At 41.6% G+C, this 16,379-nt stretch overlaps 1 protein-coding gene across 1 annotated transcript; it reads left to right on the forward strand.

The window, feature by feature from the left end:
* Positions 1 to 897: 897 nt before the first annotated feature.
* LOC124555194 (V-type proton ATPase subunit E) lies at positions 898 to 15,651 on the forward strand. The gene is made up of 4 exons (XM_047129038.1): positions 898 to 1,028; positions 1,225 to 1,400; positions 4,743 to 4,911; positions 14,212 to 15,651. The coding sequence occupies exons 1-4, from the start codon at positions 996 to 998 to the stop codon at positions 14,515 to 14,517; spliced, it is 684 nt and encodes a 227-aa protein (XP_046984994.1). The 5' UTR covers positions 898 to 995; the 3' UTR covers positions 14,518 to 15,651.
* Positions 15,652 to 16,379: the final 728 nt, after the last annotated feature.

A 16,379-nucleotide genomic window follows, 5' to 3' on the forward strand; every position in this document is an offset into this window, starting at 1 on the left:
ACGCACATGTGTCCTATTTATAGGTAGGTGCTTTTGTATGAGCTTTTTAAGATGGATTAATGTTCCTGTATTTAACGGTGACTTAAATTTTCTACATGAGCGCTGAATGGCCAACGAAAATTATTTGTGTCGAAAATAAATTTGTGTATGTCTAATAATAGAAATTTCTTATTTCACGTTGCTTGAAGTTAATAAATTTGAGGATGTCGGAAAACTGGGGGAACAACAATTGATTTCAACTTGAGTTGCGAGACTTGCCTCAGAAATTACAATGTTCAGCGCGAACAAGTATGTCAAAAATAATAGTTTCAAACTAAACTAGGAAGGCAGGTTGCAGTTATTCCAATAGCAAATTTTTATTTATCGAATTAATGTGCATGCAGACGGCCGCAGTAGTTTCGAGATAGCGTCAGAAATGAGCGTGGATTTCAATTATGTGACTGCAGCGCTTGTCCAACTTACTGTTGAATTTAAATGATAAAAAACGACAATTTTAAAAAAGGGCACAAATTTAAAATAAATGTTACGTAACGTTAAAACGAAATTCTCAGTTTTTCTCTATGGTACTCTGAATCGACTTAAAGATAAGCTATGATTTTGAGATAATGCAACATTGTTAGAACCAAAATTATACATTTTTTTGCAAAAAGTTACTGGAAGTCGTGTATTTGTAGAGGTATACATTATTGCATTTGAAGTACGCTCCAAATACTACGTTCAGGTCGTAGTCAAATGTGGGTATATATTTATGTGTGTAATTTGATTTCGTTCAATTTTTGATCTCTCTAATAATGATATACATTATTTTTTAAATTATATTACCAAAAAACAGTTCGTTCTATTTTATGAACATCCACTCAATAACCTGATGTGGTTTAACAGTTGACTAGCGAGTAACTCATATGATCTGTCTCGAGACTCAGGAGATAGGAGTGGCAGACAGATCTGTGTCACTGGTTGTTTCGTGTACTTGCAGACAAAAATTGTAATTAACCATGGCTTTAAGCGACGCAGACGTTCAAAAACAGGTGAAAATAATTGCACAGACGTATCTGAGAGAAAGAGTTATTATTACCATGAAAGTTTGGTCGTTATTTCTTTGCGGGCATACTTATCCGATGTGCTCGTTGGAAACGTGCACATTTAATCATACTTTTCATTAGAATTATCTTTTAAATAATTTAGATTACGTTTATTCATAATGTGACGTATATTCTATTGCAGATCAAGCACATGATGGCCTTTATCGAGCAGGAGGCAAATGAAAAAGCCGAAGAAATTGATGCTAAAGCTGAAGAGGAGTTCAACATTGAAAAAGGCCGATTGGTGCAGCAACAACGGTTAAAAATAATGGAATATTATGAAAGAAAGGAAAAACAAGTGGAACTTCAGAAGAAAATGTAAGCCGAAGTTTTGAGAACATTTTGTCATACTTCCATAAGAGTATGAGTGAGTGAGAGAGAGAGAGAGAGAATCTCACTAGTTACAGCCACTACAGCATTCTCTTTGCGTCTTGGTTGCCCATAACAATGTTGAGGGTAGCTCCATGGTAGCTAAACTGCTGGTCTAAAATCTGTATGTGACTATGACCCTACTTTTCTGTACAAATCGCAAAAGGATGTCATAAGTAAAATAGTCATAGCTGGTATATATGTGGTTTTGCTGTTAACAATTAAATTAGTTTCACATAGAATAACTCAGTCATTTGTCAATACATGGAAAAATATACCTGTTGCAAAGAACTGGGTATGTGTGGACAAACAGCCTGTTCAGGTAAATAGCATCTGGACAGAAATTTGTGTGACAGATTATTCTTGTGCTACTGTTAACATACATTTTAGAAAACATTCTTTCAAGCAGGTATTTCATATTGTTAGAAAAACTACTTCCTGTGTGAGCACAGCACCTTCGTAAATATATTTTAATATGTGGAAGGACCCTAACACACTGATTATCCTCCTGTAGTGTTTAAATGTCTTTTTTTTTTTTTTTTTTTTTTCCTTACGTCAGACTGAATGAGGTGGTGTAGGGATTGGCACATTGGACTCTCACTTGGAGGACAATGGTTAAAATCAGCATCTAGCCATCCAGCTTTAGGTTTTCTGTGATTTCTCTAAATCACTTAAAGCAAATGCTGGGATGGTTCCTTTAAAAACAACAGTGCCGATATTCTTCCCCAGCCTTTCATAATCCAATCTTGTGCTCCATCTGTATGACCTGGTTTATGGGATATTTGATCATCTTTCTTCTTGTATGTCAGAATGGTTAAGACACTGGACTTCTTTTTGCAAAGAAGTGGGCTTAAAGTCCATATCTACCATTCATATTTGAATAGGATACGGCTAATTTCTTGTTCCATCATTCAGCAGGGTTATTGGCGAGTGAGTATAATTACATTTGTAAGATGTTGAGCTCAAAACTTCATTTTGTCTGTACTAATGGCCGGTCAGTGTAAAACTACACTAACCCATTTAAACTGCTTTGCTGCAAAAGTAGCAGTCATTTGATTGGGATATAGCTTATTTAACATAAGGTATTTCACAGTAGGAAGTAATGGAATAGATAATGGAAACTCTGGGAAGGGTTTGGTATGTGAATATGTGGGGGGAAAAGGTGTACAAATAAACACCATATGACTTGGTTCATATTGGTTAATTAATGCCTTTTTTAGATTACAGCAAAAGTTTGATTTTAGACGTAACACCCCTGATGACAAGTTGTTTAAGAAATTTTACAGGACTGTAACACACAAATATTTCAGTTTCAGACAAATATGTTGTCACAAATTGCTTCTTTGTTCCCAGTCTTAGGTGGCTACAGCCTGACACTAAAACACCATCTGATGAGGTCCCAGCAAAACCTATCACATCTACTGACAACGGCAACAATGTTGCACCTAATTTGTTTTAAAATTCAATCCATAATATATGAAATTATAATTTCTTTTATTCATTCAAATTAATACACATTATACACTGAGGTGACAAAAATCATAAGATACCTCCTAATATCATGTCAGACCTCCTTTTACCCACTGTAGTGAAGCAACTTGATGTAGCACAGACTCAACAAATTGCTGGAAGTCCCTTGCAGAAATATTGAACCATGATGCCTCTATAGCAGCCCATAATTGCGAAAGAGCTGCTGGTGCAGGATTTTGTGCACAAACTGACCTCCCAATTACGTCCCATAAATGTTTAATGGGATCTATGTTGGGTGATTGGTGTCGCCAAACCATTCGTTCGAATTGTGCAGAATGTTCTTGAAACCAGTCGCGAACAGTTGTGGCCTGGTGACATGGCACATTGTCATCCTTAGAAGTTCCGTCATTGTTTGGGAACATGAAGTCTGCAAATGGCTGCAAATATTCTCCAGGTAGCCAAACATAACTATTTGCAGTCAACGATCAGTTCAGTTGGACCACACAATCCAGTCCATTCCATGTAAATACAGCCCACAGCATTATGGAGCTACCACCAGCTTGCTCAGTGCCTTGTTAACACGAGTCCACGCCTTTATGGAGTCTGTACCACACTTGAACCCTACCATGATTCTTACCCACTGAAACTGGGACTCATCTGACGAGGTCGTGGTTTTCCAGTTGTCTTGGGTTCAACCTATATTGTCATGAGCCCAGGAGAGGTGCTGCATGTGATTTTGTGCTGTTAGCAAAAGCACTCAGGTCGACCATCTGCTGCTGTAGCTCATTAATGCCATTTTGACGCACTGTCCTAACGGATACATTGGTTGTATGTCCCACATTGATTTCTGTGGTTATTTCATGCAGTGTCACTTACCGGTTGGCAGTGATGACACAATGAAAACGCTGCTGGTCTCAGTTGTTAAGTAAAGCTGTTGACCACTGCATTGTACATGGTGAGAGGTAATGCCTGAAATTTGATATTCTCAGCATACTCTGGACTCTGTGGATCAGAGAATATATATTCCCTAATGATTTCTGAAATGGCATGTCCTGTGCATCTAGCTCCAACTACCACTCTTTCTTCAAAGTCTGTTAATTCCTGTCATACGGCCATAATCATTTCGGAAACCATTTCGCAACAATCACCCAAGAACAATGCACTGCCATTTTTTAACTGGTGTGCACAATACTACCGGAATATGTATCTGTGCATATCGCTATCCCATGACGTTTGTCACCTCAGCGTAAAAGTGCATTACGTATGTATGTTCGACATCTCTTAAACCACTTGATCAATTTCAACCAGACTTGGTGCTCATATTACTTACTGTCTGGAAAGAAGTACTGTGGCATTAAAAACCAACGACCTATTGGGATGGTGGTGGCAACATGACGAGAGAAAGGGGAGGGAGGAGATGGACACAGAGGAAGTGAACTTAGAGGGGGAGAGGGAAAGTTGAGAGACTGGGAAGAGGAGGAGATGGACGGAGTTAAGGGGAGGGGTGGGGGGAGTGAGGATGAATAAAGACACATAGACACATAGTAGGGGGATGGAAGAATTTGGGGGGGGGGGGGTGGACAGAAAGTGAGGAGGAGGAGGAGGAAGAGAGAGAATAATAGAAGACTGGAGTAAATACATGCTAGGCAGCACCAGGGACTCAGTTGTATATATTTCGTAATATGTTAAATTAATGAAATGATAATGGATTAAAATTACATTGTACTTCCCTACATAAATAGTGTATTGATATGCTTTGTAATTGTAAGGATTTATTTCTTTGAATGGAATGTTGAATTAACCAAAGAAATTTTCTTGCAGTCAGTCATCAAACATGCTAAACCAGGCACGTTTGAAAGCTCTGAAAGTTCGTGAAGATCATGTGCGCAGTGTACTTGAAGACGCGAGAAAGAGACTGGGAGAGATCACAAAGGATCAGTCTCGATACAGCCACGTTCTCCACCAGTTAATAATGCAAGGACTCCTGCAGGTATGACTGTATTACTTTGTAACTTGTTCTTTGGTGTGCTTAAAGTTTATTAACGAACCAATAATGGAATAACTGTAAATGTGAAAAAATAATTGTAAATGTAAGTATCTGTTCAAATTTCATTCTAATTTGTTGGACTGGGATTTAAATACTGTCAAATATGAGGTGTTGCATGCAGTTTGATCACAATAAGCTAACAATTTTCACTGGTGCTACCAAGAGCAGAGAAAATAGGCACTGCTTGGAAGATATTTGTCTCAAAGTGCTGTCAAAATTTCCATGTGTCATGTCTGCTTTCATGTAACACAACCGAGGTGGTTAGAATAATCCCCTGGAGAACAACACACGAGTAATGATACAAACACTGCAGGAAGGAGTTGATGGTGCCTTCCCCTCATTGCTTCTCTCCCCTCGGCAGTGCCGATGTGCGGATAAGGCACACCTCCTATTGTTGGCGACAGACACCATGCGAATCGTCAACTTATCACGGCCAAAATACATAAAATATGAATGGTAAAATGAAGTTGACAGAGGAGAGAGTAAAATCTGGTTTTGCATTGAAAATCTGACAGTCCTCTCTTAATGTTCATGTGACACTTTTATGCAGCAAAAATGCTGTGTAATTGAGGTTTTCACCAGCTATGTTTCATTAATATATAATGTTGTTGGCAATGAAACAATTTCATTAATCTTCACTGCACATATTGAATGTGGTGTGGAATTCACAGTGTTGAACATAGAAATTTAAGTAAATCACATCCTGAGAAAAACATTGCATGGACTGCAGGTTGTGAATTTTTAAGACTTCTGTACAATAATGAAGTAGCAAATATTAAAAGTCTTGGGCTAATTTCATTTCCACAGATGCCTCAGATTTGGTGTTTATTCTCCAAAAATAAGAGTAAATAATATACTGTGTATAAAAAAGTAAACAAGGGCATGTTCAATTGGAGAGAGAACAAAAAGTAGATGGATAAGTTAATATAAAATCAACATGGAGACTTGTAAATTTATTAAAATATCTATCAGCTAATTAACTCTCCTTGTTCAGCTAACTCCACTTCTTTTCTTCTTCCACCAGTTATTTAAGCATGTATAACAGTAAAGTAATTCTTAAAGCGTTAATGGCTGCACTGAAATATAACTGACAAACGATGCTAGAGTGCAGGCTTGGTTCAATCTTGGAACATTTTCTTTCGGAATATTACTAGCTGTAGCATCCGTGCTGTGTGTTCCACTTTGTAGTTTCTGACGGTTCACTGGAGCAAAAGTAACAATCCAATACTAATTTCTCCAAAATAAACACATGGTTATTGGAACATTGGAGAGAACATTGGCTTCAAATACATGGTTTCCTGGTGGGACACCAACTTTTACTGGGACATAAGTCATATAAAATACACATTTTTTTTTGACATTTCAAAAGTAACTCTCATATTGTGGTGAGAGAGAACAGCTCTGAATGGGGTTACTTGCTTAAAAATTTCCTTGGTTGGGGAGAAGTGTAGAGGTACATTGTAAAAGTGATATTGAACTATAAGTTTTTAAGGTGGAAATTTTTAAGGTTTGTATAATGATTGGCATATCAATCTACTCTCCACCCCCTACCCCCCTCCCCCCCCCCCCCCCCAATAAAACCCGGCCCAGTCTACCCTGGTGTGTGTGTGTGTGTGTGTGTGTGTGTGTGTGTGTGTGTGTGTGTGTGTTTGGGAGGGGCGGGTTGCATGTATGCAAAAAATTTCTCCCCCCCCCCCCCCTCCACCTCCTCCTATGACAGTGAAAACAGCATTGTAGCTCGAGGTCTAGATTAGATTGGAGGTGCTACTTTGGTTGTGGTTTGCAACACCATCAAATGTGAGTGTCAAAAAGGGTGTAGTAACATATTGGTCTGTAGCATAACGTAACATTTATGTTCACACCATATTTAGTGCATTTTGTCATGACATAAAACTGCAAAACAAAATCAGAGAACCTATATTAGATAATGGACAAATCTCCCACAAGTATTTTGATGCATATTGTATATATTGTGTACATGTATCATACTTAAACTACAAAACCCCACTGTAGGCTTGTGACTCTTGTAAATATGTGTGAGGTGAGCAAGGGGCTCCAGGATACTGCAGCACCTACCTTTCTTGTGTTGCAATCTCACTGTCCTTAATTCTCTTACTCTTCCTCATGGTGGCAGTCTTTAATGTTGAACCTGCTGTTCCCTAGGTTCTGACTTCCTTTCTCAGAATATTCATTTGTCCATCTTTTTGCTGAAGTAATTTTTGAGACCTGGGTTTGATCATTTTCCAAATATTTTGTTTAGTGTGAACCAACTGGGAACACCACCTCAAATAGCACCTACTATATACAGTATTAAAGATCATCTGTGCACAGTACCTGTTTAGGCTATTATATGGACTTCAAATCCAATGTGGTAGCCAATCTGACATGGTGGGGTCATTATATACCCATTCAGTCAAATCCCTGACAAAACAGGGATCCTACTTCTGATGCCTGAGCTGTTAGCTTCCCACGCCTGCTAAGGAGTAGATGTCAGAGTTCCTGGGGCATCATGGTTCCTGCCAACGACCATTGTGTCTCTGTACTGATGCAGCAGCTCTTACTGAACACTTTGCGACATCATTGTTCTCTTCATACACTGCTGCCTGCTGGATGTGTAAGGGACAAATTGAAGGCCCCCCTCTTTCTTCATCTCTCAGCATGACAAATTATATAATGAATCATTTGCCAACAGGGAATTGCAACAGGCTCTTGCTTTGCCTCACACTATGGCTCCAGGCCCTGACCCCATTCACAATCAGATAATACAGTACTCAATGGCTCCATCTCTTCAGGGTCTTCAATTGTATTTGGCTTGATGGTGTCTTATGCTCTCTATGGGGAGATAGAATCATAATTGTGATTCTTAAGCTGGCCATTTAGCCTTCCCAACATGCTCTGCATTGTGCTTGGATGGGTAGTTGCCCTCCAGTTATGTGAGTTCTTGAATCTTGGGGTCTGCTGTCCCAGTATTAGCATGGTTTCCGGAAGGGACAATTCACTATTGACCATCTCATTTTGCTAGAAAGAGCAGTCAGACAGGCTTTTTTAAACACCAGCACTGAAGTATTTTTTGATCTACATAAGGCATACAACACTGCCTGGCCTCCTCTGCCTGCTGCCTCTGCCATCCGTCCTCCCCTCTTGTTTTAACTTCATTTAGGCAATTTGTGTCTTTCTGCTGAACCCTGTTTCCCATTTTTGGAGTAGTACTATGTTGATTAGTGGGCTCTATCCTCCTCTTCAATGCTTTGTCTATGACTGACAGGGGATGGGACAGCTGTGGGAGAGCCTGTCCCCTTCCTCACACGGAGAGCCCCAGCGGAAGCCTGTGTGCTGCCTTAATTCTCTCTTACATTTTGTTCTATTATTGGCAGTCCAACTGATGTCCATTACATTTTTAGTCGTCTCCCTTTTACTGCTCTACTTATCTTCACTAGAAGGCCTTCATTACTTTTTCTCTTATTCAGGTTGACAGGGACCTACATAAACCATATGGCACAGCTTGGCATCCTCACATTTCAGTGACCCTCCGTGACTGGGGTTTTCGCAGCCCCCTTCAGATTTTTATCCGTGAATTTTTATGCACCGGCTCTTCCAGGTTCGAGTTGGCACTTCACTCAGCACCCTGTCTGGTTCAGGAGAACGATATCCCACAGGGCTCTGTGTTAAGTGTTACACTCTTCCTCATAAGTGTTGATGGGCTTGTAACCTATGTTGGGCTTGTGGTTACCCCAGCGTTGTCTAAGATTTTTGCATCTGGTGCAGCTCCCACTCAGTTGCATCTGCTGAGCACAGATTTCGTTGCCATCCGACAGGCCTCTGTGTGGGCAGTCTCCCATGGCTTCCAGTTTTCTCCCTCCAAAACACGTGTTATGCATTTTTGTCGTTGACCTACAGACCACCCCAATCCAGAACTCTATTTAGGCGCCCGGCTCCTCAATGTTGCAGCACATTTCCATTTCTTGGGCCTTGATTTTGATGAAAAGCTGACATGCCTGCCCCCATGTTCACCACCTGAAGCCTGTGTATGAGGAAGCTTAATGCTCTCCACCTCCTGGCCGACACATCTTGGGGCGCAGACCGTGCTACTCTTCCCCATCTTTACTGCACTCTGGTCTTCTCCAGACTAGATTATGGTAGTCAGGTTTACGGCTCAGCGGCTCCTTCCACTCTGAAAATATTTGACCTTGGCAGTCTCCTCACAGAAGTGGGGATTCTGGATCTACAAATACGACAGTCAACTCCTGGTTTCTTATGTAGTTGCCACTAGTCATTTCCCTGACCATCCTGTGTACCCTGCCCTCTTTGCGAATGAGGGATGTCTTGCTTCTGATCACTGCCTGCAGTTAGGATTGCCAGTTGGGATGCGTCTCACTTCCCTCTGTTGGATCTCCATTTCCACTCACTGGCATGTGCACCATGTATTCCCTCCCATATACCAGCTTGAATGGTTCCTAGACCACAAATTAGGACTGATCTATTTCAGGGTTCTAAGGTATCTGTCACCCCTATGGCTTTCTGACATCTTGTATGTTCCATCCGTGCAGAGTTCCAGGGTGCCACCACCTTCTACACTGATGTTTCTCAGACAATATACAAGGCAGGATATGCTTTTAAGTCTCCTACTTGCTTTGAACACCGTTTGTTGCCGGGATCGTGTAGTGTGTTCACAGCAGGGCTACTAGTCATCAACAGGGTCTTGCATTTTGTACCTCAGGCCTCCCACCACAGTGTTTTCATATGTACTAACTCAATGAGCAGTCTGCAGGCTATCAAATGATGCTACTCTCATCACCCTTTGGTCTCTGCTATCCATGACCTTCTCTGTGCCCTTGGCCGTACTGCCTGCTCAGTTTACCTTCTCTGGGTCCCAAGTCATGTGAGCATCCCAGGGAATGAACTGGCTCCCAGGCCAGATCGCATCCACTGTCAGATGCTCAAACACCTCTTCAACCGTATCTGGGTTGAGGGTGAGTTCCCGTCACAATGGCGGGAAAGCATCGTAACCCCCGTGTTGAAACTTGGCAAGAACCCACTGGAGGTGGACAGCTACCACCCCATTAGCCTCACCAATGTTCTTTGCAAGTTGCTCGAATTAATGGTGAGCTGGAGGTTGAGTTGGCTACTTGAGTCTCAGGGCCTTCTGGCTCTGTCGGAGGTTGGGTTCTGTAAGGGTCGTTCTGCCGCTGGTAATCTGCTGTGCTTGGAGTCTGCCATCCGTATGGCCTTTGCCCGCTGTCAGCATCTGGTCGCAGTCTTTTTTTGACATGCGGAAGGCATACAATATGACATGGCGGCATCACATCCTATCTTTGCTTCATGGTTGGGGTCTTCGGGGTCCGCTCCCGATTTTCTGTCGCTTCGTTCCTTCCGTCTGCAAGTTGCAGCCTCCCATAGTTCCTCCCATGTTCAGGAGAATGGGGTACCTCAAGACTCTGCCTTAAGTGTCTGCCTCTTTAATTGCAATTAATGGGCTTGCTGCAGCGGTGGGAACGTCTGTCTCAGCTTCCTTGTATGCTGACGACTTCTGCCTATACTTTAGATCCACTAGCATTGCAGCTGCTGAACGGCAGCTGCAGGGCGCTATCTGCAAGGTGCAGTCTTGGGACGTAACGCATGGCTTCCAGCTTTCGGCTGCCAAGACCTGCGTTATGCGTTTCTGCCGGCATCGCACTGTTTACCCTGAGCCACGGCTTTATCTTGACAGCGAACCTCTTGCTGTAGTGGAGACGCATCAGTTTTTGGGATTGGTTTTTGATAACTGGTTGACTTGGCTCTCTCATATTCGGCAGCTTAAACAGACTTACTGGCAGCATCTTAACGCTCATCGTTGCTTGAGTCACACCAGCTGGGGTGTCGATCGGTCTGCCCTTCTACGGCTATACCAGGCATTAATTCAGTCCCATCTAGATTATGGGAGCCTTCTGCATTGCGGTTGCTGGACCCCATCCTTCACAGCAGGATCCGACTCGCCACTGGAGCTTTCCGTACAAGCCCCGTCAACAGCATACTTGTGAAGGCAGGTGTCCCTCCATTGCAGTTCCGGTGCCAGTGATTACTGGCCGCTTATGCTATATATGTTTGTAGCTTGCCCGGGCATCCCAGTTATCGTCCCCTTTTTCCTCAGTCGGTCGTCCATCTTCTGGAACGGCGGCCCTGGTTAGGGTGTATGATTGTGATACACATTGAGCTATTCTCTCTGGGCTTGAGTTTTTCCCTCTTCCGCCTCTTTTTTCTGGGTCCCTCTGCATATACCCCCATGGTATGTGCCCCGCCCATGCCTTTGGCTTGATTTGGCACAGGGCCTGAAGGACTCAGTCCCTCCTGAGGCCCTACGCCGCCGCCGCTTTCTTTCAATCCTTGCCACGTTTCAAGGCTCTGACGTTGTTTATACTGATGGTTCGATGGTTGCTGGTCATGTCGGTTATGCTCTTACTCTAGGGGATAATTATGAACAACACTCATTGCCGGCTAGCTGCAGTGTTTTCACTGTCGAGCTGGTCGCCGTGTCTTGCACCCTGGAGTATATCCGCTCCTGCTCGGGTGAGTCCTTCGTTGTGTAGTGACTCCCTGAGCGGTTTACGAGCTATCAACCAGCGTTTCCCTCGCTCGCTGACTGGTGATAGCTATCCAGGAGTCCCTCCATACTCTTACCCGTTGCGGCCACTCTGTGGTCTTTGTGTGGACCTCAGGTCATGTCAGCATCCCGGGAAAAAACATGTTGACATGATGGCCAAACAGGCTGTCGGTGCACCAGCCTTGGAGATTGGCCTTTCAGAGAGTGGCTTCAGGTCAGTTTTGTGGCAGAAGGTACTTCGCACTTGGGGTGAAGAATGGCGCACCCTTCCTTCACCCAACAAACTTCGGGCCATCAAGGAGGCTATCGGTGCATGGCGCTCCTCCTTGCGGGTCTCTTGCAAGGACTCTGTTGTCCTCTGCTGGCTGCGCATTGCCCACACCTGGATAACACACAGCTATTTATTGCGCCACGAGGACCCACCTTTGTCGCTGCAGGTCAGCTTTGACGGTGGTCCACATCTTGTTGGACTGCCCGCATTTAACTCTGCTCAGGCAGATGTTTGCACTGCCTGATACGCTTCCTGCACTTTTATCAGATGATGCTGCGATGGCAGATTTAGTTTTGAGTTTTATTCATGCAGGGTGTTTTTATCGCTTGATCTAAGTGTTTGTCCTTTTTTTGTGTTGAGCATGGCCTTTGGCCTACGATTTTAGACTGGGGTTTTTAGTGTGTTTCTTGGGGTTGGCTTTTCCTTTCTTGTTTCTATGGTCGGCCAACTACTGTCACACTCGGTGTGATTTTAATTCCTTTTTTCTGGTCTCTGTCTGTGTCTTTCTTGACCTGTGTCATCTCTTGTCATCTCCGTTGTTTGTTTTTTATTCTTTGTGGGTGTTTCAAGTTTGTGGAAAAAGGGACCGATGGCCCTAGTAGTCTGGTCCCTTCAATCCCACAAACCAACCAACCTACATCAAATCTCTCTTTACCCAAAAGTGGAATGACATCTGGTACACTACTGCTCATAGTAATAAACTCCAAACAATCAAGGAGCCTATGGCAGTTTGGCACTCTTCCTTCCACTCCTGTTGGAAGGAGTCCAACGTTTTGTGCCATCTATACATTGGTCATACCCAGCTCATTCATTGTTTCTTCCTGAGCAGCAAACATGCCCACAGTGTGGTTGCGGAGCCAGACTGACAGCATCCCATATATTGGTGGAATGTCCCCTTCTCTTGGTCCTTCATACTAAGTGTAGTGTTAAAGATTCCTTGAATTGAATATTAGCAGATGATTCTTGGATGGTTGAACTGGTCCTCAATTTCCTCCATGAAAGTGGTTTATATTTTCAGACAGGGTTTTGCTTTACTCCTGTAGAAGGGCAGGGTGGTTGTGATTGGGGCCTCTCTACACATTTTCCCGGTCTGGGATCCATGACCACTCCCCCTTGCAAAGACTGCTGTTTTATCCCTCTGTTTTCCCAGTTTTAGATTTGTGTTACCCTTTTATACCTTCTCTCTGGTGTGTTTTAACTTCCTCTTTTTTGTAGTTTGGCTCTTCTGATTGGATCTGTCCATTTTTAGCGGGACCCCTCTCTTCTGTGTGTAACTTTGGAATTGCAGAACTGGTGACCTCACCGTTTAGTCCCATAACCCCCCTCAATTAATCAATTACTCCATCAATCAGGTTGACGGGGGTCGGATGCGGGTGGGGTTTCTCTCAGCATGGCTGAGCCCTGGGAGCCCACTTGTTCACTCTAGACCATACTTTTATTTCTCTGTAAATTATTTTTCAGCTCTGGCATCAGTATTGCTTTTAGTGCCTCTCTTTTACCACTCCCATGTACTTTCCTCATCAGAGCACATTCCTGGTGGACATCACCTCTGGACAAATGAACGCTTGGCCAAGGGTCTGATGACCTTGTAGTTTAGCCCCATATTACTCCCAACCACGAACTACAAAAAATGCAGGGGGGGGGGGGGGGGGAGATGACGGCACTACGTGACGTTTAATGCAAAGGTAGATAAAATGTTTGCTTACCACATGAAAACGTGCAAGAGATGTAGTGTTGATGAAAAAGTCAATTGCTGTAGTTTTTAGTTGTAGAATAACTTACACAGTGGCAGATTTGAGAGTGGAAGAGTGGGAAGGTACATATATTAGTATAACATGTGAGACTGTCAGTCACCCAAGGACAGAAATTGATATTGTATTGAACAAATTTGGTTGAACTTTAGGAGCCTTTTTGCCTCAATTTTGTAATATCCCATGTAGGTGGCAACACAACTTTATCGTATAGAAATGTAAAATGGATACCTCTTTTTGTGAAAAGTTGTGAGAGGATGCAAGATTTTTAAGCATTTAAAGTGAATATTGTAGAGTGTAATGAAATACTCAAATTGTAGTTTAATTTTCATAAGCCTCATAAATAAATTCCATTATACAAAACAATGAACATTCTAACCAGATGAATTTCCATTTTGTGTTAGTTATGTAGTAAAACCAATCACAGCAAAGTCACTCAGTTGCAATAAAATTGGGGAAAATTGGTATTTAGTTTATTTGATGCACGTTACAAATGTAGTGTTTAACTATTTTATTTCCTCTTTTAAATAATTGTTTTCTTTTAATTATTTAGCAATAAATGCTTTATAGCAAATGTAATTACATGTCATGATTCTTGTGTGTTTTGTTGTCATTATGATACTGACCATTCACTGTTTTTGCAGCTTTTGGAACCAAATGTCACTGTAAGGACACGTGAGGTTGATCAACGTATTGTTGATAGCATCTTGCCAGCTATTACACAGAAGTACAAAGAAATTACTGGTGGGAAGGATATATCAATAAAAGTGGACACAGAATCCTTCTTGAACCCAGAAGTTACTGGTGGAATAGAGCTGCTAGCACAGAAAAGCAGAATTAAAATTGTTAATACTTTGGAAGCACGGCTAGAACTAATTGCACAACAGCTTATTCCTGAGATAAGAGGTGCACTGTTTGGCCGTAACCCGAATCGCAAGTTTGCTGACTAAATATGTTTATGCATAAATGTGGATATTTCATTCCATTAAGTTATTAGTGCAGTAGTTTCTTGGTTATGGAATTGCTGGTTCATGATTTTTTTGTTGTTGATTATGTAATGATACTTCTCATTTTGTGTAAATATTTTAATGCTGCCTGTTCATAGTAGTGGAAACTGTGTGAGACATATCCTTGTGTTCTTTTTTATTAAATTATTGCAACACTAGTATAAAGCTCCATGTAGTACAACTAAACATGTGTACTACCTCTTTCAAGTATGTGACCTCCATTACTATTAATAATTGCAGCCTTTCAATATTAAGATGAATGGAGGACAGAAGAATACTGTAGTTTTAATTTGCAAATATGCAGTTAAAATTATTTGCCAGCAAATGGGAGTAAGATAGATTTGTATTTGAAATATGTAACTGTGAAGCCATAATATGAAAACAAAGTAGACAGAATAATGGCTTATCAAAAAAGAAAAGAGATTTAAATTCACCAGAAGAAATGAATTAGTTCAAATGCTGTTACTTTATCTATCAGGGAATAAATTAACATGCAGAATCTGTAAGCTAGAGTAAATGCCTAATGCTGCAAATCAGAGGCAAGTAGGTGAGCTGGATATCATGTGATGGAAGTGAGTAATTATTAATCAGTGGTTATTGTGGCTGTGGATGGTGACAGATTGCATGTTGGTGGACTGCCAGTAGAATATTAGTAATTGTACAGACTTTTTTCTGATGGAGAGGTTATCATGGTATTATATAGTTGTGTAAGATATTATTTTAATTACTGTTGTAAAAATTCTTCCTTGTTATTAAATGGACATTGTGTAGTAATGTGTATTAATCAAGTGTTGTATACTTGTGTGGTCTGATTAAAGAAAAAGAAGCTAACAAGGCAAGTGCTTGTGAGTACCTCAGCTTTTTAAGTGCAAATACTTGCCAGGGCATAGTCATCTGTCCACACAAATTGATATTATTAAACACTTAAACCCCTGTTTCACATAAAATACCAATACTTGTTGTGGTACTGTGTTCAGCAATGCTATATGTTGTGAAAAGATATGTGATGTTTTACATTGATTTCCCATGTACATGCATATAGTCAGGTTAAAAATAAATGAATGAGTGTAATGAGTACTCCATTATGGGCCTTCCTTAAATCCCACACATAGCATAGCAGCACTATATTGCTGCTGTCTACTGAGAGAAGGTGAGCACAATTTTTAAGATTCTGCATTATATTTTCAGTTTCCTAACAGAACAGGTCCACAGGGATGCTCGCTCATATTCTCCACAGATATGAAAAGTGGAAACTCCCAAATGCTTGGGTAACATTTCTGATTTTTTTTTTTTTTTTTAAATCTAAAACAAACAAACAGATGAGGTGAAAGTACTTGGAAATTTCCAACTTACCACATTTGTGGAGAGTCCTCGAGAGATAGTCACGTGCACATGTTTCCTAAATGTGTAAACAGCATAATTATTTTAATGCACTTCAGATGATTTTAAGCATTTTGTTAAAACTCTTAACAATCTCAAAGAAAAGCACTACAGAACTACTTACAGCAACTAGCAATGGTAAAGGTGTTTGTGTGCGTGTGTGTGATGTATAAATGTCAAACTAAACATCTTGGTACATAGTAATCTTGGCACATAGTAAGTGCTGGTGGTGGTCAGAATGCGTCTGATATTTATACCAGGAAACTGAGGCCAGCAGAGGGCACTATACCTAGGTTATCTGATTAATCAGTATCGCAAATGTAACGCATTTTATGCGGTATCCCCCCAGGGGTCCACAACTCTGTTGTGTATACGTGCATAGCGAGCACGGGACCCCGAGCTAATGTGGCCCTCCTTCCTGTGCG

This window comes from Schistocerca americana, chromosome X (genome assembly GCF_021461395.2).
Source record: "Schistocerca americana isolate TAMUIC-IGC-003095 chromosome X, iqSchAmer2.1, whole genome shotgun sequence".
Taxonomy (NCBI): Eukaryota; Metazoa; Arthropoda; class Insecta; order Orthoptera; family Acrididae; genus Schistocerca; species Schistocerca americana.